This window comes from Desarmillaria tabescens (genome assembly GCF_030435595.1).
Source record: "Desarmillaria tabescens strain CCBAS 213 chromosome Unknown EV420scaffold_12, whole genome shotgun sequence".
Taxonomy (NCBI): Eukaryota; Fungi; Basidiomycota; class Agaricomycetes; order Agaricales; family Physalacriaceae; genus Desarmillaria; species Desarmillaria tabescens.
The window spans coordinates 891,435-916,940 of NW_026848311.1; the positions used below are offsets into that span (position 1 = coordinate 891,435).

Sequence of the window (25,506 nt, forward strand, 5' to 3'; positions counted from 1 at the left end):
AAAGATTGAAGATGAACAGAGCGCTAGCCGCTCTGTTAACATTATTATAAACAAAGATTGAGATCGAGTATTTATCCCACGACGGCGTAGGAAGGGTCGTTACAAAGGGTCTCCATAGATCAAATAGACGTCGAAAACAATTGTCGCCGGACGTTCGAGGCGACTTTTTGAATGGCCGCGATACCGAAAGAAGCTCGAAGAGCGTACCGGCATACACAATGAATGCTATTGGTAGCCCCCGGCGATTGAGTTATTTTTCGAAGACCTATTCTTTGGAAGAAGTCGCGGCACCGCAGTTTCGTCGGATTTGAGGAGCAGTGCACTTAATAGGGGGAAGCCTGATCCAGGTCTTGGTCAGTAAGTAAGGTTTGTTGATTTGAGCGATACTCGCAGAACTATCTGATTCGGTGTTCGATCGTCGGCGTTTCCAGTTATTCCAGCGGCAAACGAACGGGGACCCTCGGGAAAGTAGTGACAGCTTGGAAAGACTCCCGTACCGCAATCAGCGAATACCAAGTAAGTGCATACCAGCGGGAGTAATGGAAAACGAGGAATTTGAATCACATTAATGAGCAATGGAGTGTCAGTCCCTTCTGATGGAATCCTGAAGCCTTTTTGACAATAAGAGGTCCATTTTTGTAGTCAACGGGCGGTGTATAGATAACGCACCGAACGAGTCCATCTCCACGTAGCACTGGATGGAGCACCACAAATGAGTGACATAAGCAAACTGACCAAATATTTATTATCTTATCTTATCTCTGATCACGTAATCTTTATCTCACATTTTAGATCTCTTACTCTCACCACGATGACCAAAAGGAAAACCAAGACAGCCAAAACGGCTCCCGACGGCGCAAGCAACGTTCCAAACAGCGGTGGCGTACCAAGGAACGAAGTCGGATTTTTCCCTTTCGCCCGGTACACTTCTGTCGTCGGTGTCCATACGACTTTACTTCTCTTCACCGCATTTTTTCTGCCGCGGACAAGGATACTCTCGGACTTGGCCCAACGGAGTGTCGATTTTAGCCAGTTGACGTCGCGTGACAGACCTCAGCACCCTTTTCTGGAGGCATTGACCGCCAGCCCAGCTATTACTGTCGCGTGTATGTGTGCTGGCAGCGTCGTGTTGCAGGGCTGGTGGGGAGGCTGGATCAGAGATTGGTGGTTCGACTACACCTCAAGGGGATTTGAGGATAGTACTCGTGTACAAAAGGCGGATTTTAACAGCCGGAAGCTGTCCGTAAGCGCCCTGTTACAGTATTCATCTGATGAACATAATCCCATTTTATTTTACCAGGCACTTAGAAATGCGTGGGCACTGACCCTCGCAAGCTCCGCCTTATTCCACGCCATACTCGTGCTTTTCGGGGTACCGCTCTTGAGGTTATTCGATTTCATTCTGGCTTTCGCATCACAATATAACTTTTGCATCAAGCCACTGGTTACAGACCTATCTTCTAGCGCTTTTCTTGTCTATTCTCGTCATCTTTACGCCCGCATATACCTACGGACCACCCACGCTGTCTTCTGATACAGAGTCCCTGGTTGTCAGGATGACTTGGGTCAGGGTTTTCGCCGAGTTTTCGTGAGTCTTGTCACGCTACTCCCGACAATGATGTTCTGACGGTCGGGATAGCGTAAGGACGCCTGTAGAGCGAGCCATCGTCTATCCAGCTGTAGGCACTTTGGTCGGCTGTTGGGTCGGCGCAGTCCCCATCGCGCTCGATTGGGATCGGCCATGGCAGGCGCGTTGTCTTTCTTGATCAATTGTATCGCTAAATCTGAATATCCATGATCAGGCATGGCCTTTAACACCTACTTTTGGCGCCTTGGCAGGATACATCTTGGCATCTATGAGCGCTCTTACAGCTAGCGCAGTTACATCTCTAGCGATGGAAAGTATTCGAAATGAGCGACAGAAAGCTGTTTAATTCAATTATATGAACATCACAGTATTTTCGTGAGTACATTCAACAAGTACAGCTCTGGTGATGCGAACTAGGAAGGCCTTACTTGTCGGATAAGGCTGTCCTGCGTTGAATTCTTATGCAGCTGCGGCCAACCCGTTGTTCTGAACTAGAACACTCATCTGTTACTATTAACGGGGAGAATGAACCCGGCTATAGTTGGCCCGCAGTTCTGCCTTCTTCTCGATAACGCCTTGACTGGCTCACAGCGTCTGTACTTGCGTTTCATCCAGTGGAGGCTTCTATATTTTTATGATTCATAGAATGATATCTCCATACTAATTGTCATTTGGTCCACGCAGGATGGAGTCAAGTTAAAAATGATAGTGCCTCAGTATCCTACTTGGTCAGCTGGTGCATGGTCTTTTTTTATCGGCCGACCCACAGCACCGCTACAATCGTCTCTCGGTATTCTCCGAGTGCACGAGCTTCCCTGGCACTCGGTAAGTCAGTTTCGGCGATGTTGAACCTGAAGGCCAACACACCCAGAGAAAACATGATACGGCGCCAATTGAGACCAGCGGCCATCATTCCACCGTTGGTCTGCTGTTCTTCTCTGAGCGTCATAAAGGCGCGTTCCCATCTAGACGATCTTATCTTGACGTTCGGTACGATCCGACAAGATAGACAACATGAACCATAACGGCGATCTGGAGTTCATGCCCATGGATATGAGTTGCCACTCTTTATATCGTTCGATTGTTCTTTGTGGCTTTTCATCCAGCCGTTACATCGCTTTGCGCTCCACGTTCTGACTTTGATTATCACCTCGGCGGGAGAATGCAGTGTTCAATTGATTCAGATATTGCAAAATTCCCAATGACAGTGCCGGGCGGCCCACCCACATGCTCCCATTCTCGGCGTTTCTACTTCGATCCTCGCAACGTGAGTCATAGCTATGTCCTGTCTACTTTCCCTGTACCTGACTCCGTTGCAAGAGTAAATAAATTCAGACACCACCGTTTGATTTTGGGGTTCTCATGCTACCTTCAATTGATTGACGGTATTAATTCGTGGGCTCATATTCACTACTCTAAAGCATGTCACTGACATCTCACAGATAGCAATATCAAAAGTCATCAACGCCCCCAACAGGTTTTTGCCGGCCGTTCGGTTTGGAAGTGGGATCTCTATCTTCTTTGGTCTTATCCTCCTTCGTCGCGTCCTTCGTCTTATCGGCGCTCTCGGACTTGTTCTCGCTGGTGTGAAGAGATTTCTCAGGAGATTCGGTGGAGCTGTTCAATGGCTGAGGGTCATCGTCCTTCGATGAAGTATCGCTAAGTTTATCTTCTGGGATTCGCAATGTATGCTGCTTCGAAAGCTCCTTCTGAATCATTTTATCAATCTCCTGCATCTTTACCTTTAATCTTCCCAGAATGACCTGCATTGTCTGAACCAAAACGCCTCTGTCATTTTCGGGGAGAAACGAGATGAACTCCGCTTTCTTTCCTAGGAAAGCTGAGCGTTTAGGTGTCTCTTCGGCATGGGCATACGCAGGTGACGTTTTGGGCACGGACTGGATGAGTGGGAAAGGAGACCCACTCAGCTGTTCCACACTGTCTTTTGAAATTACAACAGCATCCAGACAACCCAGAGGGCCTAGCTCTTTCAACTGAATGCGTATTTCAGTGAAAGAGGATAGGAAAGGAATTATTCGCTTACCGTTCGAAAGTCTGTGCCAACCAGTCTTGTGGTTTGTTTGTGGAGTTTGAAATACACGGCAGTGGCCTGAATATGTTCAATTCCGGGATGCGTTTTGATATCCTGATATTTGGCCTTCCGTTTCCTTTCATACCAATCTAATAGCTGACGGGGTTATTGCATCAGCCATGAGACATGTATCGATGAACTTCTCGACTTACAGGACCGACTGCAATTGAAACCAGGTTCGATCCAGACTCGGCGCAGGCTGCCGCGTGGGCTAATGTTCCAACAAGATCTAAATTGGTGAGAATCTGGCACTTGCGCTCGAGATAATTCGAAGCAAGGATCCCTTCTTCCGTTGCAGGGATCTGGGTTCTGGTGAGAATCCACACAACCTGCAAATAACGATATGACGCTTACAGTGACGACGATAGAGTCCCTCTTTATTCCGCTCTCCTCAAACATATCAATCACCCGGATGGCACTCCTTAAGATCCTGCTGGCGTTGCCATGTAAGCGTGGGTCGACAAAGGTGATATGTGGACCAGGGGTTCTATCTATCATTGGTTTTCCGAGTTCAACGACCTATGAGTAATCATCAAAAACCGCGATAACCGCAAAGGCCAGGCAAAGAAACTGACCAGACGCTCTAAAATAGCCGCATTCATGCTGGGTGCCTTCATCTTGCCCTTGTCACTTTGGTTGGCAACTGATGAGTCTTCCGTCGATTCTATCGACGGCTTGATTAACTTACCGGTCATCCAGCGACATTTTGACTGCCACCCAGAGGTGGTAATAAATATAAGGCGAATCTAGCGCGTCGAGAAGGCGCGCCGGACTTAGCATACTTCCGTCGAGGTCGTGATATGACAGGCCTGTCGATCAGTATAAGTCCAAAGATTTCCTGTAAAGTGTATACATACTTTCGAAGTCAACAGTTTCCATCATGACAGCTGTGTTTGCCTTTCTGAGGTCGGTTCGCAATGTAGGAGCTGAATTAATTCTGCGCTCCCCAGGGGCTGTCTTCTTGACCCTTTTAGACGCGTAATTATTCGCGATTCTCGTGGGGATAGTTGATGAAGATACATCCTGGGCGCTGGAAGTTGATGGTTCCGGGGACGCGGGTCTTGATGGGACGGCGGGCTGATCAGGCCTATTAGCGGTCTCGTGTAGTTGGTTCATGGCGTCTGTACTGGAGAATAGGCGGCGCGAGTGGCATAGGTGAATACTTATAGCGCTTGGTCAATAGGCCACCGAGTGACTATGTTATCGGACAAAGGTGATCGTGCCACTCATGACACTTTGTGGTATTGTCTTCTGAGACCGGTCATCTTGTTCACCTTCAGAATTTAGCTTATCATCGATATCATCGCCCTGCCTTTGGTCCGACGCGGACGAGACGAAGCAACCTAGAAAATAGGATCACACAAGGATAAAACCTGAGCGAGGTTCACAAGGAGTAAAGTCAAGGATACAAACGGGTCACTCCGAGCGCACGAAAATTCGCCAAATTCGCAAGTATGAGTCCGACCATCGCCGAAACACATTCTGCTACAGACGGGAGTGGAACGCTGCAAAAGATTTTTTTTCTACCGTTGATGCGGCGGTCTCCGTATATTTCATCGCGTCTTGTCCGATAACAAAGGAAAAAGCTGGCTTCTTGTGTGGCTGTGTCGGGGACGTTTCCCTGCTCGCGAGTATATCTCAATTTCAAAAATTCTCCGGTCCTAGGATGCGAGGTTGGCAGCTCGGAGAATAAAAAATCCTCCTCGCTTCAGTAGACGCGTGTCTTTGACTCCTGTACACAGGACGGAAGACCGAGCGTTGTGGACATCGAAACAGAGTCGTAGAGTTGTTTGCCTTTAATATGCTTCCTATTCAACTACAGTACTCGGATTCAGGCTCGTTTTGATATGATCAGGAACATATCCTGACTTGCAATTTCCTTTGCCTGGACCGTTGTATTTCAGTGTATTTCAGTATTTGACACACATCCCTGACTTCCGAATCATATCCTCCTATCTCTGACGTCTTTGCTACTTTATGCCAGTGCGCCAATCTGAGAAATCTTCAGAAGAACCTTTCGTGTCATGACAAGAACACGCGACAATTTAAAGCTTGTGACTCTTTTGGAATCCATCGCGGTAACGCTGTAGCAGGTTTATTACTGACGCGTGGTCGGGGAAACGAAAATAGAAGGGTGACAGTGTAAATTGAAAATGCTGCGTACTTTGGGGGTCGTGTTGGGGTTATGGGGCAAACATATTGAGGGGAAATATTCCCGAACCGTCCGAAGTCCCGCAAAATGTCATGCTGCTCGTATTTGAGAGACTGCACACTCACCAAGGAGTCAACGCTGATTTTTGTACTATTTCCAAAAGCTAAACGACTCGGTTCTCGTAATGGATCACCACACCGATCGCAGAATGATCTGCCTCTTACGAGATTTTCTCTCGAACCTTTCCTTCCATCTTCGATTATCGATATCAGGTGTCATAATGTTGCCGATATCTTGCGATCGGAATCTTCGCTGTTGCTGAACTGTGATGTTGATGAAATCAAAGTCAAGAGAGGGAGAGTAAAAAAGGTATATTCAAGGAGGAGAATATAGGTATGTAGGTATTTCCAAGGAATCCACGGCAACGACAGCGGGGGTATGCATGCTCTACAACAACACAAGTAAAATACGAGTAAATATACAGAATGTTAAAACACAGTTCAGCAGGACGATCAACGATGGATGGGAGCCCGTTCAGAGGAATATGAATGCCAATTGTCCATCCCGTGGTCTGGCTGAGAATAGAATGATGGAAGGGGGTTCGAATAATGGTTCGTCGTGTGCGAAGTATGGTGGGCCTGCGCGAAGACGTCAATCCACACAATAAAAGCGAAGCCAGAAGTCGCGAACTTACCGTGTAATTTTCATCCTCCACCTTAACGGCCCCATAGTGCCCGCCCCCGTTTGAGTGATTTGAAAGACCTTGATGAGAAGAAAGCGGCGGACGAGGATTTACTGGAGAGTTCGACGGGTGCATTTGTGCAGGCTGTGGGGGTAAGACAAAAGAATGTCATTATACGGTCCAACGCCCCCCTCGGTGATGTTGGGCTACAGCAAAGCCGGGGAGTGGTAAAAGGGAATAACACTCGCCGAAAAAGGGGGACTGGATGTTGCGCTCGAGCCTGAGGGGGTATTAGGCATCTGGAACGTAGGGGTATTGATATTGTAGAGTGAGTTGGACCCCGAGTTGTGCGAGGACACGTTCCCGTATTGGGACCCGTGTGGGATCGTCAGCGGAGGCGGTGGTCGGAGGTCGTTCATATGTGCGGGCGCGTCCTGGCGGGCAGTGAGCGGGAGGGCGGGATATCGAAAAAACGCGAGACATACCATATAGACTTGGTCGTCCATGTCAGCTTTTCTTCGCTTGAAGTCTCGATCCATGTTTCGCGAGTCATGGGAGATCGTCCGCCGCGTGACCTCAAGAGACAGAGGGCGGCCAGCGGAGGTATCGGAAATCATGCGACGAAGTTCCTCGTTTTCTTTGTGCAGTCGGCCGTTTTCTTGTTCCAGCTCGCGAATTTTGATGAGCGGCGGCGGCAGGGCTGCGACTTGGTCGGGGGATACTCCGAGCGCAGTCTGGAGCTTAGTCACGGTCTGCTCCAACTAGACATTGAGGAGGTGATGAGGGTGCGTCGGGTAGCAAGACATACGGACAGACCTGTTCAATGTAAGCCTTTCGCTTAGCTCGATGGCGAGCTTGAGCCTTCGCATTACGGCTTCGCTCAGGGCGTTCTGTGTGTGCCGTATGACCGGAGAGAGAGGACATCAGGGATTAACGTAAGAGTGGAGAGGGGATAGCGTTCGGAAAGTCGAGGTCAGATGTAAAGTGGAATCGAGTACCTTTATATCAATGAAAAAGAGGCTACCGCCCACCCTTCAACCTGCTTTAGAGGATTCCATTTTCGATTGATTTGGAACTGTATGTCGAAATTTCACTGGCACGGCTTATTCGCTTTCTTCGATCAGCCGAGGGCCCAAATCCAGTATGACCCTGAGCCGTTCCCTGGGTAAAGAAGATATCCACTCAAACGGAGTCAAATCTCCTCGAAATTTCGAAAAGATTGGAGTTTCAGGACTTCGATCTGCTGCCTTTGGTGAATAAACTCGGACTCGTCTCCCTGATTTCATATGAGCTAATTCGGTGGATTGATCTCTCCTGGAGACCTGGTCCATTTTGTAGATTTGCCATGCACCCGTGGAGGGCTGACATATTCCGGCAGCCCGGCAGTTGCAAGTTCTTTTTCCTTCTGGCTGATTCGGACACGAGCGTCGTCGTGCCTGGGTCGCACCGTGCTTGATCGGGGATCAATTCAAATGCTTCCGTTTGTCCAATTTTGTTTTGGTTTATGTCCAATCCGGCTGTCCCCGGATAATTTAATCCCCGACTCCGCTTGAGCTCCGCGAATCCGTATCTGTAATCTGGGATCTTAGATCCCTGTAGTCTGGCTGCTGACGAGGGCTATGTGCGTCATTCGTCCCAATGGTTTTGTGGCGTGGTCGCTCTCTGCGAGGATGCTGCTTCGCCCCTGCCTATCGTCGACGCGTCACCAGCGCGTCCTCGGATCCATGGACAAGTATCTCCTTTCCCCGCACGTCAAACTCTTTTTCTGCAAATAAAACATATAAAGTAATCAACATTCATGCATCCAAGTTCCGTAGCAGTAAAAATGGACGACGTCGCATTGTTCCGGCTCTTTGATCGACATGCGAAGGGCTTCACTGCGACTTTCTGAGATGGCGATGCTCCTTTCACTTTGTACTACCACTATCTTTCATGCCGGAGATCCAGAGCATTTCATTTCCAGCCCAAAGCCATGTTTTTGTCTCACCCCCCCGCCTCGGCGATGTCGCTGACCAATGTCCGAACTGCACGGTAACAAAGTCAGCGTTTCCCCTCCCGACTGTACTACAAACTTTGACTCTGAATTTCTGGACATGTCACCGGTCTTCTCCGACTCCATCTATCTGCAATGCGGCGGATATATGGGTCCTGTTAGCCATCAGCGACTCACGAGCCTGAGATATATTTATCAGTATATTCGAAGCCCCGCACGTCAGAAGACCGTCGTGACCGTGCAATAATGTCAGTACCGACAAAGACTTGAATGTATCCTGTTTTTTTTTTTTTGCACGCGACGGCTTGTATGAACGCCGATATAGTGTCGATTTAAGCGAGCCACAGCGTACTCCAGCCTTTACCGAATATGTAGGATCGACCGCACAAAACAAAGCGGCGTGTTGCTATTCTCCAAATGGAACTGGATGGATACAAAGTGGGGGGGAGGTTCAACTCAGCACCAATCGTTTTCTCTTCAATCCATCAATGAAGCGTTCCATCAGAGCGCAGTACTGGGAACCCGCCTTGGTCAGATCAGCACTAATATGCAGTAGGTATAAGAACGGGCCACGATTGCGGGAGAACACTATCATAGGCACGGCAGATGATGGTTGACATTCATTCAGGAGGACAGGCGGCAGGCTAAGCGTGTAGAAAACTACAATGATAGGCCTGAGGTACAAATAGCACAAGCCACTGCATATACTTCCTCCTTCTAGGAAGAGCTTGCATTGAATGTGGTAGGTGTCTGAGTCGTAACTATAATTGTCCCTCTGCTGACTGACATCCTCACTCGTTCTGAAAGCCGCAATGCCTAGCAGGCTTGATATGCCAAGCGTTCTCGTATGCTATTAATATCCTTTCCCTCCAATGTATTCGGAAAAAACGCACCACAAAGTGCACAGGACGGCCATCACCGAGAAAAATAGGCCATGCCGGAGCTTGGAAACTAAGGGCACCAGAAGTAACCCGCGCGCCAATCTCAGGGGTACGCTTTAAGCCAAAGTAAATTGAACCTGAAGCCTAGCTCCCAGAGTGGATGTATGGAAAGGGCGAGTTTTTTGCGGTGGCGGCGGGGGGGCATGACCTTCGAAACGAGGATGCAATTGTTGTCGAATAAATTCATCCTCCCATGAAACACCGAATGAGCGTCATCATATTTATTTGTTCTGAAATCAGAGTGGTGATCGGACAAGTTCTGGGGCAATCACTGATATGGTAGGCGCATGGCTAGATCGATTACGGTTGGCAATGAAGGCCATTCAGTGCTTTAATGCATCCAGCTATTATGAATTCGTTGGTGTTGAGTAGAACCGACGGTCGAGTCCAGCCAGGGTCCTAGACTGTAAACGATCGTGCAGAACGTCATCGTTGCAGGGTGGGGCGAAAATCTTCTCTGGCGAGAGCACTGAAAGGTAGCTGGCAGTCCACTTGCGAAAGGGGGAAAGTATTTACCGGACAACGACCCATGGCCACATATATCTGGAGGGTCTGCGCTTCCGACGATTAACGAGAAGTCGTGTCGGTCAAACCATAAAATGATTCACTGCAAGAACATCTCTATTTTCGAAAGAGGCGTCAGTTCTAATAAACGGATTTATCATGACGGCTCCCCGTTCGTCGCGTCCCCCCCACGCTCTCTGTCCGATCGCAAAAAAAAACCTGTTCATGGGTAAACAGCGAGGAGATTCACAAATAACTCGGTCGCTCCCTCCTCCATTAAGTGCGGGGCCACGGGTGCTCTCGGTCATGGAAAGTGGCGTCAACGATCTAGAGTTTGGCAGGAGGGACCCTAAATTCGGATGCAGCAAAACAGACCCTTGGTGCAGTTCGACGGTCACCGTGCGGGGGGAGACTAAACAAGACAGAAGGAATAAGGCCAAGCCCGCAGTAATGATTCGGGAAAAAACCTGTGGTGGGTCCGGAGTTTGCTACACACTCCGGTCAATACAAGGACAGGTTCCAATTATGCGGCAAGGATAAACGCTAGCTACACGTCTCAGTCTTGGGCGATAGGCGTGTCTACCATTCAACATGACACAAGGCGGCCGTTTCGTCGAGGGGTTATTGGGCTTCTGAATGTGTTCCTCAGCATATCTCCCGTCCTTCCGAAAGGAACCGTGGCCTCCATCATACACACGAGGTTCCTTCCCACTCCAGCTGCTTCTACCCGAAAGAAAGACATAAAATTAACTTAAGACGAAACAGTAAGTACACAGAATACAGAAGAGAGCCACAATAATTACTCGTCCTCATCAGAGACAATTAAACGACCTTTCCTCCTCACAGGCAGCGACGACGGGCTCTCGGGCTCAGGCTCCGGTCGCTTAGGGATAGTCTGATGATCTCTCTTCTCCTGTAGTGCCGAAGATGGCGGCGTGATATCCGAGGTCCTGGGTTTGTAGATGGGTTTTGGCTTCGGTAGTGGAGGTGGAGGCTGAGGTCTCTCATCAACGCCTGTTGAATGCCCCCCTTCCTCCACCTCACTGTCAGTATCCAGGTCCGACTTCACTTCATCAGACAACACGACCACAGCCATATCGTCTGTCTCTCCTTTCCGTCTTTTTTTGTCACCCTTATCCCCCGCTTTCTTTCGACGTTTCTTCGTGCCATGCGATTTCATCGTGGTACTTCTCCCCTCTCCCAACGCAACGGATTTACCCGCAGCTTTCTCCCGTCGAGCTTTCTCCTGAGCCAAGAACGCTTCCATATCGCCGTACTCCTCGTCACTGTCCTCAATGAACTGTGCCGATTTGTACTGCTCTTCCTCCTTTTTCCTCTCTGCCTTCTTTCGCCGCTGAGGCTCCTCATCGTCACTTGCTTCCTCATCTTCCTGGTCAGATTCTTGCACACGGGTCCTCCGCCTCCTCCGGCGCGTCTTCGCCAGAAGCTGGCTAGCCTTTTTGTCGTTCAAATCAATCGGAGAGTCCAAGAATTGATTGATGACCGTCAGAGTTCGTCGCAGCTCAACGGGACTTATGGCCGCCGGAATATACCACTCTAGTTCGTCCGCATCTACATCGTGGGGAGCGCTGTATATCAGGGGTATCCAACAAAAATAAATCTGTCATACCTTCGTTCTCAATGTAAAACTTGCACAATCGGAAGAGAAGCTTGAGTTGAGGATTCTTCGTGACTGCGTTCGCATGTTCATCCTTAGTACATGGTATCCCTAGGGATGAGATTCACTGTCAAAAACCGTTGACAGGAAGCATGAATTATCGATACTCACGATAGTCTTGCATTTTGGCAAGCGCCTCTGATGATGGAGTGTCGAGGTTTACGGCAGGCCCTTGATCCTCATAGTCCGCATCGTTTTCTTGGGCATCAGTCTCCTCAATGATTTTTTCGCGTTGGGCAATAACTGTCGTGAGAATCTGGGAATGCCGGGAATGTTAACCCCATGTAGGCGAAGGATACGAGCGCGCACACCTCTTTCGTCCAGTCCACTAATTCTTCTTGGCCGGCATCAACTAGCACAGCCACAACGATGCCAACCTCTTCACTCCACGAGTGTCCTTTCTTAACATGCACATCGGCTGGGATCTTTGCATCCTCATCTTGCGTGCGCTCTTTGGTAGTCGAACTCTCTGGCTCATAACTCGAAAACACCTTCCAATGACCGCGGTTCTTGGGAAAGAAAGCCTATTCACGGGTGCTATTAGGTGCATGCTCTGTCAAATCTCTGTAATGAAATCCACGCGTACCTCGATTGCCAAAAAAGGGTAACCCTCGAGGGCCTTGAAGAAACGTCGCAGAATGAAGTTTATGAGATTAATTAAATCTCTATAGGGCTGCTCTCGCGGAAAGGACCGTTGATCGGCTAGAATTGTTTTGAAGAGATCCAGTGTCGATACCTGCGCAGGAAAATGGTCCAGGACTCTCGGGGATGAATGTCAAAGAAAGTGAGTCCAAACCTTGAAGAATAGGCCTTCTGCCTTGGCCCTAACGGCTTGGCGGTGTAGAAGGTTGACGACCCGCTTCATATGCTCTGACGAGCTAAAGTCTTTGTATCGCGCTAGATACGTCAGAAGCGTATGGTTAATATCTGTTTGGGCGAATTTCTGAAGGGGTGAGTTAACTATTAGATCGAGGGGGTCTAATCGTCATCTCACCATCTCAAATGCTTCGAAGGTGAACATAGTTTCATGGATTACTTTCTCCTCTTCGACTTCTTCGACCTCGGCATCTGGGACTTCCCCTAAGGTGTGACATTAATCGGAGAGTTAATTATGAAAGCAAAAGCAACAGACCTTTGCTCTTACCCTTCGTTTTCTTCTTACGAACATACATTTCCCCGGACTTTTTCTTCCCCCAGCGTTCAAGCATTCTCAGGAGCGAATATCCAAGATACACACTTGAATCGAGATACGCCAAGGACTGGGTGCCCTCCTTGTACGTTCTAAGACTCTCAAACGCAATGTCCAACACTTCTCCGTTGTAGATCAACTGCTGCTGCAGTATATCGGCTGCCTCGTTCAATACTGGGTCCGTGATATCGGACGACGCCATATTATCGATCAACAGCAGCAACTGCGTAAGGCATTCGATTCCGGCTTGCAACTCCGTCCACAGTTTCGGCTAGAGTGGGAAATCGAATCAACGCAAGAACCTAGCGACAAGAACGAGACGAGACCGAACGGACTTTTTCCTCGTTGGCCTCTCTCATCCGTTTCAACACCCAGACGATCCAGGTTCGTTCCGTAACCTCCGCAACAAGATCGAAACCCCATCCCCCCTTGTCCTTCTCTTTCGCTCGCATGGCCAAGAAGAACTCGAGGAACCATTTCGTAACGTAGAGTAAACGAAGATTGTCCTTGTCCGTGATCTTGGCCCGTTCAGACCGAATATCCTTGATCAACGCAGACAAGAACGCTAACAACGCGAACAAGGAAATTTTTGAGTGCATTATGTGAAAATCGGGAATTGCACCCACAGTTAAAACAGCCGTCCAAGAGATTAACGGCGAATTGCCGCAGTGTTGTCTTTGCTTCTGACGACAGATTGTCCGCTCGACTGAGTTCGTCGACGACCTTGTCTCGCTTCTTGGTTGGCTTTTTTTTCATGTCCCAGATAGTACCCGTGGATTCTTTGATGGCCTGTTGGCGATGGAGGACGAAGGGCTGGGTCTTTGTGGACTCGACGTCAGCTTCGTTACCCGCGTCCTCCGCCGGCTTGGGTTTCTTGTTGGGGTTTAGGGAAACTGCTATAGTTGTTCCGAAACGTGAATGGCGTGATGATGCCTTGCGAGCGATCTCTTTCTTTCTGCGGTCTTCAGTGGCTAGGAGCCGGCGGAGGTTTTCTTGGGGTTGCTAGAAGGGCGTTAACGAGGATCATATCGACGTCGGTGAGAAGCAAGACAAACCTTCGCGGGATCCAGAGTGAGGGATGTGGGCTTGGTACCTCGAAGTAGGAGATAGATGATCTCGAGGACAAGAGTGTTCCAGGTATTGAAGAGAGGGTCGTTGCCTGTATTGGAAGCGATGGTGAAGAGGAGCTCGAATGTGTGCGTTTCCGACATGACACGGACAAGCTTAGTCTGTAGAGCGGAGAACTCGGCCTGGTCCGAGCTGAGGTGCATGTTAATGGGGAGGTCCTTGATGAAGGCTAGGTTCCGGAAGAGATAGAGTACGACATGCACGATTTGTCCATCACGTGGCGTACGCTCCTTGTGGTGCTTGGCGAGCGGTGGAAGCAAGATGCCAAAGAGCGCCTGTATCACGCCGGGCTTGAGGAGCGCCGCTTTGTAGTGTAAATGGCTCTGAAGGAGTTGGGTATAGTCGGTGCCCTTATCGAGCTCGTCGTCCAACTCCTTGAGCTCTTCAGCCATATCGATGGGCCAGGTCATCGCCGTTAGGAGGTCAGCGCAGGCTATTGCTCGCTTGTCCTCGACTAAGCCTTTGCCTGCCGTTTCGAGGAGTATCGGGATGATGTCGTTCATCAGGACGCGCGATTCCCAGAAAAGGCGGGCAACAGTGCGTTCATCATCAGTGTCGTCCTTCCGCCAGAGCCTCTTGAGGTCCTTAAGACACCCATAGGCCTCGTCACCGAGCCTGTACACATCGCCTTCATACCCACCGAGCGCATCAACGACTCGTTTGACGACTGGCCCGAGGATATCGCGCCTCGTGAGTGGCTCCTCGTCTTCGACATCCTGTTCGAGAGCGCTTCTGTCATCGTCGTCATCCATTTACGCGTCGCGGTTGTCCAGGGCCGTGGTGGTGCAGTTGACGCGTCCGTGGCACATGTTTGCGCATGTTGTTCTGTTCCCCCGGCAAATTTCCCTCTTCGAATTTTGCCGCACCTCCTTCTGACTTTTCACTCTTCCCCTCTGCCAGCCATCCTTCCACATCCTTGGCGCTGTTTTCTCACCCAATGACTCGCTATCAATGGAAGACAAGCGTGCCCAAACGTATGTCAAGTTGCTGCGCGCGGTGAAAGGGTACTAATCCGTATGTGACAGCCTCCAGGCACTGTCCGCTTGCATTGCCAGCCAAAAAGAATTACTTGCCCGCACTCATTCTGGTATCGAACGACTGCACGAACTACAGAAAAAGGCATGTTCAAACCCCACGACTGTCGTGGATAAGCTAGCGGAGGAGGTGGGCCGTACTCCCGTGCTATCATCTGGATTCGGTTCTGATCTTGGGAAAGCTGAGTGACAGGACGTTCAAACTAAGTGACCTAGCGGAGGATCAAGCCGGAGCACCGCTACATATTGATTGGTCGATGTACGATCACCATGGTTCGTGTTTTTTAGGTTTAATGTCGTATAAATGTTTACGCCTGATCATCAGACCCTGCGCCTTTCCAAAACATGGCTTGCACGGCTCGCATGACCTATGATCAACGGAACATACCCCATACCAAGCAGCATTCTGAACTATCTGATCTACAGAAGTATGTGAAAGAGGCTCGACAGACCATTCTGGACCCCATATTCCAACAGCTCGACCTTTCGTGGAACCCAGATGTCATTGAGACGGCCAAAGTACACGCGAGCCACGCCGAGATCAAGAGAGACTTGGAGAGAGACAAAATACGCGAACTGAAGCAGCATAAGATCACGACTTCCTCAGGGTTGACGGTGTCTTCATCGCGTGTCCCCATTGGCCCCGGTGTTTTCATTCGCCGTGATGTCGAAGACGAAAGCATGGATGTGGATATTTCACTCGATGATACCACGCCTTTACTTACAAAACCGACGATAATCATACCACCATTATCGGTGCTCAACCGCAAGGCGTCTCGGGTGCGCCGTCCCACTGCAGAAAAACAAATCGATGGCGGCGGCGGTGGCGGCGATCTGGACTGCGACAATCTCGCTTCTGAACCCTTGCCGAAGTCCCGGCGGAAGCCGCCTAGCGCCAAGAATGATCTCGCACCAGACCCGCCTGCGAAATCCTCGTTGGGGAAACGAACCCGAGGTCCAGGTAAACCGAAGCCCGAGACATACAACCAGGCGTGGTCAGTGTCGGAGCAGCACCTCCTAGAGCGGCTACTGGACGAAATTCCAGAAGGGGAGAAAAATCGGTACTGGCTGTGTATTTTTGGGTTCTTGTTGTCGTCGATACTGATTGATACTTCTTTTGGTACAGGTGGAAGAAGATATCGCAGGCGATGGACAACAAACGGACGCCGCGTCAGGTAGCCAGTCGAGTGCAAAAATACTTTGAAAAATTAAAACGGTTTGGCGTTGGCTGACGCCATATCATCATATCATACAACAATTATATACTATCGCTACTACCCCTAATCTACTACTACGACCATCTATACTCAACAATAAAGCTGTTCATTTGTCCATATACTTACTAGCACCTCTGTGCACTCACGATGGAGGACGTGTGACAACGTGAATTGTCCGAACTTTTGGCGGTAATACCCACTTACACGTATTCATCGTCAGTTTGACCACGTCTACCACCACCTCACCACGCACTCAAGTGATAGCATAAATGGCAGGGAAATTCGACGCGCAGAATGCACAGAATCTCATTGAGGTATGCTGAAAACATATGCATATAATTATTGATTAATCAATGGGGGGCGGTAGATCGAAAAACAGTAAGCACAGACAGGCAAGCACACTAGGAAGTCTCTGAAGATTCACTGGTAACAGGTTCGCTGTCAAAGCCGTCGAGCAGGCCCAGGTAAGCTTGGGCTCTTTCCTTCCCTGCGCTTGGCCGGATCGAATGCCACGTTCTCTCCGCAGGTATACTGGAACCTCCTCGAAAAAATCTCACCACGCCAGCTCCGTCTCACCAAGTACGCGTTGTCACAACCGTTGTCATTCCCCCCCCCTTGACGTCTCCTTCGGAAAAATAGACTCGACGATGAGATATTCGAACACACCCTGAAGGCCTTCCCTGAGATGACTTCGGAGCCGTACGACAAGCTGATCAAGCTCGACGAAGACTGGATGAAGAGCAAAGAAGGCAAGGAACGCTGGCGGGCCTTCATCCAAACGTGAGCAGCTGCTTCTCGCTGTCCGTGTCACTGTCAATAATAACGTTTTGTCGCAGATATGAAAAGAAGGTCAAGGATTACAATTTTGGCTCACTCATTCGGACGGACGCTCGGGAAGAGTATGGCGAGAAGAACACAATTTTCGGTGAGAGGAGCCAACAGATCTGTATGCATTGTATCCATTTCTTATTGTCCCTATGTATCTCCAGTAACCCGCATACAAGTAAGCCCCCGTTCAATCCTCTATAGCACCCTTCTGATCGAACACCCCAGTTCTACGCCATCGAAGTAGGTTTCCTTGTCTTTTTCGTGCTCTAAATCTATTTTTTTACATGGTTACATCAACTTTGTCTAGATTTCCAGGAACAGGCTTGGATTGAACGACGCCGCTCACGAAGTAGCCAAAGTCTCGGCTGAGAAAGAGAGGAGAGCCGAGGAGGAAAAGAAGAAGAACACCAAGTCATCATAAGCATTAACACTGAGTGCGTGCTCGTTGCTTCGTCTTGCTACCGTTCGATGTGCAATGCTCACACGGATCTAATGGTAGGTATATGGATAGTTGAAATGTGTACATCACAAATATTATCTATCTACCCTGTTCCACCCAAAAGACCGTGTATTGTCAACTCCGGCTATCATCGCCTGTCGACGATCCCCCAAGAAGGCCTCGTTAATGGCAACTTCAATAACAGCCCTAGCTGCCAGCAAAGAAAAACGTAACCTTCGACATCCTGAATCTCCCTAACGGGGGAACGGGTGCAGTTTCCTCCAGTCTGCACCCGTACCGTCCTTCACATTCACGGGATCTTCGAATAGCATGTCTTCCGAGTCTAGACGGGCATTTTGTGGATCATCCGATGTGTAAGGATCTTTGAGGCAAAAGCTATGGAATGGAATACCCCGTGCGTGTATCACACGAGCTCCGAAGGGATCTCTTGTGGAAGTTGTTGTATACTTAGGACCAATACCTCTTTTCTGCAGGAAACAATACACGCGGGGCCGATTGTCTGCCTGAGCGAGGGGAAGTGTTTCAAGCAAGGTACAAATTTGTCCAAGTCGGACCAGGACCAGGTGTGCGAGTTTTCTTTGACAGGCTGGAAAGAGGGCATTTCCAAAAGCGAACGTCCCAAGAAGGTTGGATACATCCCGCGTCCCGGGGATAGAGACTAGAGAACGGATTCGATTCGGTGCTTGTTAGCGCCTTGTACGTCTCTGTGTTCAGGGGACGCTGGACTCGCTTTGGTCCGAAGAAGTTAACTTACTGCCTGGGTACTGTTTTTGTGGAGTCTCGCAGACATTGGTTGTCGACTGGTTTTCAAAAAGACATTGCTCGCGGTTTCTTTGCAGGCCCGTTTCTCGGCCAGAGGACTAGGAGTCCATTCAGCTTCTTCATGAGGATCCAATGCTTGTCGCAGTGGCGTATGGCAACGCGAGGAGAGGAGGGTCCGTCTCGGATCTCCTCATAACACATCAGAGAAGGATATCTCGATGGGCACGATGACAACCGCCTTACCTCGATAAAATTTTCATTTCCAAATCGTCTCACTAGCGGCACAGCGTCGGGATTGCCTCGTATGCCGCCATCACGTGATCAGCGTCGGTCTCCCCGCCCTGAGCTCAGAACGAACAGCGAACATTCATCTGTTGCCAAAACAGATCGACATGGCTGGCGCATTGGTAACAGGACGAGGATCCCTTCTCCGATGGTATCGTAAAATCCTGTATGACATTGAGTTTCTAGGGCGTATTGATTTTGGTCCTTCGTGTACCTTTCAATCGGAATATCCTTTACAGGGTCAATTCTTGTTCGGACACTGGAGAGGGTCATTGTATTCGTGTAAATAGACTCGTCAGCTGGCAGGAGTAAAGTATCCATCAATTGTCCAACTTACTACGACTTACAGAGCCGACGGAGAAGGTTATCCTTCTCCTGACAGACGCCTAATTGCAGGTGCATCTTTCCATTTGGGAGTTCCTTTCGACTTGTCGGCTACAAGGATTTTCCAGGACAGACAGTGAGAAGTTCGTTACAAGGGGATTGGCTTGTGAGCCTAGCGACGAACAAGAAACTGTACCTGGCGCTTGCCAGGGGACCTTAAGAGACATTCGCGAGAAAAACAGATCACGCGAAGCTTGCATAGGCCCGGAGTGTTCATCGGGCCTTGATCAGACAAGTTTTGCTTGACAGTTACAATTACCAGGATAGCACATATGGCGAGAAGGAGTTGCTGTGAGAACGACCAGTCAAGTCTTGGCAATCATTGAACCCCACGACGGCAGCTTGCTGAACGGGACAAGTAGACCGCATATTGACCTCTCGGTCTGTATTTGCCGTGACGATGTTACATGCAATCATAGAGGTAACAGTAGGGCATAACGGAGGCAGAAGAGAAAAGAAAGGTCGTATATTCGGACCGTTTACTTCTTTTGCTGCGACTTGATCACCCTCTTGACAATCTTAGCCTCCTCAACCAAGAATGCCCGGAGAATCCTAAGGAAAGAAGGATGAGAACAAGCAATTGGTTTCAGCATTAATACAACGCACCGTGACTTGACACATTCTCCACATCTCGAACCACCGTATGCCCGGCGCACAGTCTTTTGGCGCTTGGAGATCGTAGCATACTGGCGAGGCCTCAGAGCCGGAACCTAGAAAGAATGATTGAATGATTATTTTGCAATTCCATATCGACGAGGAAACGTACACCAGGGAGAGCGATACCACAGTCACCGCACTTGGGCGCTGTTGCAGGCTTTTTGAGGTGGTGGTAAACGAGCTTTCCACCGGGGGTCTTCACAACGCGTCGGCGGTTCGAGGTGGTGTTGTAGGGTTGTCTTTTGCGGAGAGTGACGCGTTGGGCCATTGCAGAAACTGGAAGATAGTACTCGTCAGAACTGATACTACAACAGCCCGAGAAAAATTTGTCTTTTCCCGGTAGCAGAACTAAAGCATTGCACTCACTTTGACCAGGTTATGTCTATAGTAAGGGTATTAGAGTCAATAAATTCGTTAATGAAGCAGCAAAAAATCTCACCTTGTTCTTGAGGACGTCGATGCCGGTGACGGACTGAATTGGGCAGATGGGTGGCTGAACGAAACTGCACAGTTTTACGGCAATTCCCGGGCACGTGACTGAACCCAGTCTGATGCCAATCAAAGACAAACTTCGTCCTCTCCTTTTGGAGTTCATCGTTTGATCTTGAAGCTTCCCCGGCAACTCTTCGGTTTTGGCATTTCTAGAGCTTTCACGGTTGCTCTGGCTTATCGTCCGCTTCCAATCAAAACACTGGTCTAGACCTCATTGCCCGGCCCGGGGTTCCCTTGCTTAAACATAGGTATTACTTCGCTATGAGCAGGATCCACCGGCCTCTCGTTTGTTCTAGCATGGAAACTGTGATATGTCAAATTCCGAGCATATGCCTGAAACCCTCTACCAACGGTTCATAGTCGGCTATCTTTGTACTTGGCCTAGTCAGACGACGCGGTTGAAACAACAAACTTCCAATGTATTCAAGCAACGAGCTGTATCTTGTCTATGCCATGCGCTAGTTTTGTGGGATAAGCATCCGGTACTGCTCGCGAACAATCCCATCGCCTTTGAAAAGCGTTAAACTATAAAAGTGAATCATCATGGTAGGGGACACTCGACACACTTTTCAATCTTAAGGGTCGACAGTCTGTCATGATTCTATCAGTTTTTCTTCTGGCAGCGGCGACTGTTACCGGCGTATCTGCCTATGGTTATGTTCCTCTTCTCAAGATTGGCAATGATTATATTCCTGGTTGGGACATCACTAAAGGTATGCGTATACAGATCTTTCTTGCCGCACTCACAAACGCCTCCCAGACCCCTATACAACGCCACAGGTCTGGCTTTCCCTATGATATTTCTTTATCCTCCTAAGTAAATAATACCGACCAGCCTTTGCGCGTCGTTCGCGGGACGAAACTAGTAAGCGCTAGAGCCTTGTGCACCTTTCAATAGATATCAATTTGTTAATCATCCAGGACTCTGGCTACATCGCTGACGTTACTTCGAATGACATTACTTGTTCTATCGGAAACTCTGCTTTACCTCCCGTAAGTCGCAATGCACCATCATTCGCTGCCTGCTGAATTTGAGCCCTCTATAGGGTCATATATCCGCTAATATTACCGGAGGCCAGGTCCTGAGAGTAATGTAGAACACCTGGCCGCTTGGACACTATGGTCCTGTGCTCAACTACATGGCCAAATGCGACACAGATAATTGTTCGACATTCAAGGGCGATACAGGGTCTCCGTGGTTCAAGGTAAACCCATTGTATCAATACAACAGAAGCCCGTCTCAACACCTCTTGCAGATCCAACAAAGCGTCTTTGAGAACGGAGAATGGGCTTCGGATACGCTAGCCAAGAATAACTACACATATGACGTGACTATTCCTAAGAATATCAAATCCGGCAGCTACTTGTTAAGGCATGAGAACCTCGCTTTGCATGAGGGTGCTAGTCTAGGAGGGGCTCAGTTCTATCCAGGTAAGCAGTACACTATATCCGCCCAGATCGTACAATCTGACAATATATTCCCTTATTCGCAGATTGTATACAGCTTACAGGTATATATTTCCACCTCATCTATACAAATAGTTTCTGTTCTCATATGGTCGACAGTAAGCGGTGGCGGATCTTTGGCGCCCTCCGGATTGAGCTTCCCGGGGACCTACACGGTAAAAACATAGTCACCCCAAAACTCGAGAATTGCAGTGCTAATTCATACTTATCAGGCGACGGACCCTGGCATCCTTTTTAACGTGTACCTAGGCGACGCTTCGAACGAGGCCTATGTCCCACCTGGTGGAGATGTTTACCCTGGGTTGAACTGAACGTTCGGGCAGGGTTTGTGAGATCTTCACACAAATTTGTACTATGCTATGCAGCCACATTCATTCCGAACCCTCTCGGGGGTATTCACAGTGACGCCGCTCTATGATGGAAACAAGGGACGTGGATAATGAAAAATTAAGCAAAGCAACTGGGACGAAAACAAAATTAGTCTCGCGGTCGGCCGCAAGCGAATGGAAAGCAGATATAGAAGGGTCCATGAACGCATTCAGAGGTGTTCATAAAATCGGTGTATCTACGATTGTGATACGGCGTAACAGCCTAGTAATATATTGTAAGTAGCCGGTACAGCAACTTGATCCAAGTAGCAGCCTGGTTAGTTGACATTGGACCCTCTAGCCTCAGGTCATTAAGCGGTGCATGTCTATAGTACGCATATGACTGTCTGCAGCAATCATCAGGTGCGGGGTCACAGGAGATTTCTGAAATGAATTCAAAATGGGGCGCTGAAAGATGGGCGTCAAGTTATATCGAACACCCGTCGACAGCCGCTAGAACGAGCGCGCCAAATGTCCTGCATCATGATTCATCATATGCAATCACAGGTCTAGACTCTAGAACCGGTATCATACAATACATCAGTCAACAAACGCCTCTGCATTCCAGATTACCCTTCGACTTACTTTCCTTTCCGAAATTCTGCATCAGATGTACTGTATTGAGCGGTGAGCGATGATTGACTAACCCGAAGTAGGAGGGTTGGAGGTGAATTGAAATCCCTTAAACAAAAGATTTGCTGTGTGTCGAAACACAGCGCCACCATCACCTTGAGAACGGGGCAATCTGTCAGGGTTCGGTGAGGTGCCCGAGCTGAATCAAGTGTGCCCCTGGTGTCTTATACGTGTTCACATGTTAGTAGGTCCTCTTTCATTGTTGTTTTACCAATTCCGACGGGAAACACGTCGAGAACTTGACCACGCGTCGAGTCAATAGATGTAAAATCAGGAAAGAAGAAGAGGGATCGCATTTGAAATCTGGAGACTTAAGCAGGGAAGTTATGCCGACGCAGTCCATCAGGCGTCGTCGGTGACGGGATCGAGGCCGAGGTCAGCGTCATTTAGAGTTTCCGTTTTCTATGAAAGTATTGCCATCATTGTCATCATTTAGCGGTACGAAGTTGCCGGCGCCAGAGTTCAACAGATGGTCGAGAGGGTAAACAAACGTGCCTTCTGCTCTGTTTGGCCCTTTTCATTACCGGGTTGATGATGAACAATGTACAGTGGCGTATGGACTAGCCCAGTTAAAAGAACAACCTAGGGAAGATTTTGCGCGGGAAAGAGGTTTCTCATTGGGTGTGCGCCAATAATCCGGCGGGGCGACGAAGAAGCCACCTTCTGAAGGGACCTTAAACAAGCCACAGGAACCACCTGCAAGGCGAACTTACCGATTGGTGAAGCAGACAACCGCGTCTTCGGGTCACTTTCCGTAGTGAGTGTGGGTCGACCAACTGTTAAGGATTTCAATAAGCTGCTGCGTATGTCGCGTCGCCTATAATTTCACAATACAAGTCAGCCCTTGTTTTTTTCATGGTTCAGTTTGTCTTGTGGCAAGCTATCATCCTTGCGCGTGTTAGGATACATCGATTGAAGAATCCGGAGTAAGATGGTTTCTACCCATTCTACGATCGACAGTTGGCAGTCAGAGATTTCAAGCTGAGATGCCGATTGGGACCTACAGTGATTCGGATCCGATGTTGGTGTTGATGAGAGCATCGGGGGCGTTGGCCTCACCATCTCCGACGAACGTAGCCCAAGCAGCTGGACACCGAGTCGGAGGAATTAGCAGATTTGGGTCGTTATCTTAGCGATGCTCGTGGTATTTTACCGAATCTCTGGATATAGGGTAGATCGATGAGTAGGCGGTAGTAGGGCGGTAAGGACTAACAGACGGGAACATCATGGGAACGCGTTAAGAACGTGGTAACAACCTGTTTTTGGTCACGTATGTCGAAGATGACTTGGGATGGTGCGGGTTGCACTAAATGTCCGTCGCTCTGAGTCATGTGTAGACAAGAGGACATTGCCCTCGTCACGAGGTTATCCTAAAGTCCGCCAATTATACCATCTCTTTTGAGAAATGAGAATCCCTACGAAGGATGTTGCAGAGAAGAGCCACGGTCCGTGATCTAAGGTCATCTGCATAACAGAAATACTTGTCATGAGAGCGATGTGGGGCCCGAGTTGTGGTCATATTCGATATCTGAAAAGTCGACTGCGGCAGTAGTGACAGGAGAGATCTGTGGTTGACGGGGACCTTTGAATATATTCGAATGCCAAATCGAGAACCCGTATTGGAAAGCCTGGTAAATCGTCCCAGTTTCTTGATCCACTCCAACGAGACTGGTAACATGAGTTCAAGCAGAATAGTATTCCAGCAAGAAAGGTACCCCAAAGTCGTTCCAGATACAGTAGCAATTAAACACGCAGCAGTCAGAACAAAGGTTGGTCGGAACCGTGCGGAGACAGCGGCCAGCAACAAGAAACTTCTCACAGTCCGGGCCGATGACGCGTTTCTGGCCGCCAAGTCGCCGCATAGTACTCCTGCAGCTGAAGAGAATTCATTTCCGCTCAAATTGATATCTGTTACTCTGGAAACACTTTCAGAGCTTTCTATCGAACTCCCGAGTGTGAAGGGAGTGCAGTTCATGCCGCATCTAAAGTACTGCATGTTGACCTTAAGCTCACGCTTCATAATGCGCTGAAAGAAAGACTCCGTAGCCTAGTAAGTAGTATAACTGCACGCTTGAACTCCTCGCCCAGCGTCTCGAAATGTTCCCTCTGGTGGCGAACAGACATCAGATTTTGATGCTTCCTGGCGTGCTTCACGAAGTTGTGAAATGCCATTAAGCGCCCTGGACGGCTAATTTTAGAAGGTAAAAAATTTGGACGGCGTGAGGATAAATGAATATCAGGCGCGGGAGAACCCCAATCCTGTAGGCACCTGGACCATTCTCAGAGTAAATTTTAAGGGTAAGAAAAGAAAGGATTATATGTTCATGTTATTATGCACGTCATTGTGCTAACTACTTCGAAAGATCATCATACAAGGCACTGGTTACTCCTCGAGGTTAGCAGTCGAGGGCAGTTTCCGGACTGGGAAATTGTACGGAGACACAAGATGGCGGTATATTTAAACCCTTTAAAGTGTGGCGAGCATATAATGATCATCTTCTGTCAATAAATAAGAATCAGATAGATACCAGATAGAGAAAGGCCAACAGTGACTGCACGGTACCATCAGTGGATGGTAGACCTGATGAGTTGGATGCCGTTCTAAAATCGCAAACCAACGCTGGCCTTCTTTGCGCCATGTGTATGCGTCTCCGATAGAGGAGGCCGCCCGTATCAAGAGCCTCCATCAAAGATCAACCTAGGGGTGTGAGGGTGTTAGACAATAGCCACAAGACCGAGCAAATGAATCTTCCTTGTATTCTGTCGAATTCATTGGCGGCTAGGACCGGATGAGATTCCTGCATGTAACGCATAATCGGAGACATACTACATGGTGTGAACGATCAAACTTACCTGGATCCTGAGAATAATCTTGAAGGTGCCTTCCTGTAAGCGATACTGTTCAATCCATCTTCGATACATATTTTTTTTCCAAACCATGCCTTGGAGTGCTGAAAGACTCAACTCAACGG

The 25,506-nt window shown here is 48.9% G+C and overlaps 8 protein-coding genes across 8 annotated transcripts; 4 read left to right on the forward strand and 4 right to left on the reverse strand.

Moving 5' to 3' along the window:
- Positions 1-811: 811 nt before the first annotated feature.
- EV420DRAFT_1641213 (GPI biosynthesis protein family Pig-F-domain-containing protein) lies at positions 812-1,766 on the forward strand (the record flags this gene model as incomplete). The annotated part of the gene is made up of 4 exons (XM_060477209.1): positions 812-1,243; positions 1,301-1,386; positions 1,439-1,588; positions 1,640-1,766. The coding sequence occupies 4 exons, from the start codon at positions 812-814 to the stop codon at positions 1,764-1,766; spliced, it is 795 nt and encodes a 264-aa protein (XP_060332713.1).
- Positions 1,767-3,279: 1,513 nt separating this feature from the next.
- Positions 3,280-4,487, reverse strand: EV420DRAFT_1236407 (uncharacterized protein; the record flags this gene model as incomplete). Its single annotated transcript, XM_060466585.1, has 6 exons — positions 3,280-3,582; positions 3,633-3,776; positions 3,833-3,982; positions 4,089-4,199; positions 4,256-4,310; positions 4,369-4,487. Coding segments are annotated over 6 exons (882 nt in total), but the record flags the coding sequence as incomplete, so codon positions are not given.
- A 1,697-nt stretch (positions 4,488-6,184) lies between these two features.
- Positions 6,185-7,823, reverse strand: EV420DRAFT_1533480 (uncharacterized protein). Its single transcript, XM_060472763.1, has 5 exons — positions 7,331-7,823; positions 7,000-7,275; positions 6,763-6,948; positions 6,527-6,658; positions 6,185-6,470 (listed from the first exon to the last, which is right to left on the reverse strand). The coding sequence occupies exons 1-5, from the start codon at positions 7,436-7,438 to the stop codon at positions 6,345-6,347; spliced, it is 828 nt and encodes a 275-aa protein (XP_060332715.1). The 5' UTR covers positions 7,439-7,823; the 3' UTR covers positions 6,185-6,344.
- A 2,928-nt stretch (positions 7,824-10,751) lies between these two features.
- On the reverse strand, positions 10,752-14,699 carry EV420DRAFT_1267598 (timeless protein-domain-containing protein; the record flags this gene model as incomplete). The annotated part of the gene is made up of 11 exons (XM_060467397.1): positions 10,752-11,524; positions 11,583-11,681; positions 11,742-11,886; positions 11,942-12,154; positions 12,217-12,366; positions 12,427-12,573; positions 12,625-12,710; positions 12,763-13,090; positions 13,155-13,384; positions 13,446-13,821; positions 13,875-14,699. 11 exons carry the CDS (start codon positions 14,697-14,699, stop codon positions 10,752-10,754), a joined length of 3,372 nt encoding a protein of 1,123 aa, XP_060332716.1.
- A 121-nt stretch (positions 14,700-14,820) lies between these two features.
- On the forward strand, positions 14,821-16,322 carry EV420DRAFT_1533500 (uncharacterized protein). Its single transcript, XM_060472764.1, has 5 exons — positions 14,821-14,921; positions 14,973-15,111; positions 15,164-15,254; positions 15,307-16,042; positions 16,108-16,322. Exons 1-5 carry the CDS (start codon positions 14,899-14,901, stop codon positions 16,211-16,213), a joined length of 1,095 nt encoding a protein of 364 aa, XP_060332717.1. The 5' UTR covers positions 14,821-14,898; the 3' UTR covers positions 16,214-16,322.
- Positions 16,323-17,586, forward strand: EV420DRAFT_1533504 (DUF757-domain-containing protein). Its single transcript, XM_060472765.1, has 10 exons — positions 16,323-16,512; positions 16,566-16,576; positions 16,632-16,662; positions 16,725-16,777; positions 16,838-16,978; positions 17,035-17,123; positions 17,188-17,201; positions 17,252-17,266; positions 17,334-17,460; positions 17,526-17,586. The coding sequence occupies exons 1-9, from the start codon at positions 16,468-16,470 to the stop codon at positions 17,445-17,447; spliced, it is 513 nt and encodes a 170-aa protein (XP_060332718.1). The 5' UTR covers positions 16,323-16,467; the 3' UTR covers positions 17,448-17,460; positions 17,526-17,586.
- Positions 17,587-19,396: 1,810 nt separating this feature from the next.
- On the reverse strand, positions 19,397-19,842 carry EV420DRAFT_1267544 (ribosomal protein L34Ae; the record flags this gene model as incomplete). The annotated part of the gene is made up of 3 exons (XM_060467394.1): positions 19,397-19,469; positions 19,524-19,627; positions 19,684-19,842. 3 exons carry the CDS (start codon positions 19,840-19,842, stop codon positions 19,397-19,399), a joined length of 336 nt encoding a protein of 111 aa, XP_060332719.1.
- An 819-nt stretch (positions 19,843-20,661) lies between these two features.
- EV420DRAFT_1641220 (glycoside hydrolase) lies at positions 20,662-21,844 on the forward strand (the record flags this gene model as incomplete). Its single annotated transcript, XM_060477210.1, has 9 exons — positions 20,662-20,779; positions 20,827-20,846; positions 20,902-20,931; positions 20,988-21,059; positions 21,164-21,271; positions 21,323-21,497; positions 21,560-21,577; positions 21,633-21,688; positions 21,746-21,844. 9 exons carry the CDS (start codon positions 20,662-20,664, stop codon positions 21,842-21,844), a joined length of 696 nt encoding a protein of 231 aa, XP_060332720.1.
- Positions 21,845-25,506: the final 3,662 nt, after the last annotated feature.

Bases quoted from the DNA above. Each gene is read 5' to 3' on its own strand.
- EV420DRAFT_1533500 (XM_060472764.1), top strand. From the start codon at position 14,899: ATGGAAGACAAGCGTGCCCAAAC. The intron at 14,922-14,972 runs GTATGTCAAGTT...CGTATGTGACAG, and splicing joins GAAGACAAGCGTGCCCAAAC to CCTCCAGGCACTGTCCGCTT. The intron at 16,043-16,107 runs GTACTGGCTGTG...CTTTTGGTACAG, and splicing joins CCAGAAGGGGAGAAAAATCG to GTGGAAGAAGATATCGCAGG.
- EV420DRAFT_1533504 (XM_060472765.1), top strand. From the start codon at position 16,468: ATGGCAGGGAAATTCGACGCGCAGAATGCACAGAATCTCATTGAG. The intron at 16,778-16,837 runs GTACGCGTTGTC...TCGGAAAAATAG, and splicing joins CGCCAGCTCCGTCTCACCAA to ACTCGACGATGAGATATTCG. The intron at 16,979-17,034 runs GTGAGCAGCTGC...GTTTTGTCGCAG, and splicing joins TGGCGGGCCTTCATCCAAAC to ATATGAAAAGAAGGTCAAGG.
- EV420DRAFT_1533480 (XM_060472763.1), bottom strand. From the start codon at position 7,438: ATGTCCTCTCTCTCCGGTCATACGGCACACACAGAACGCCCTGAGCGA. The intron at 6,949-6,999 runs GTATGTCTCGCG...ACTGCCCGCCAG, and splicing joins TGGACGACCAAGTCTATATG to GACGCGCCCGCACATATGAA. The intron at 6,471-6,526 runs GTAAGTTCGCGA...GTCTTCGCGCAG, and splicing joins TGGAGGATGAAAATTACACG to GCCCACCATACTTCGCACAC.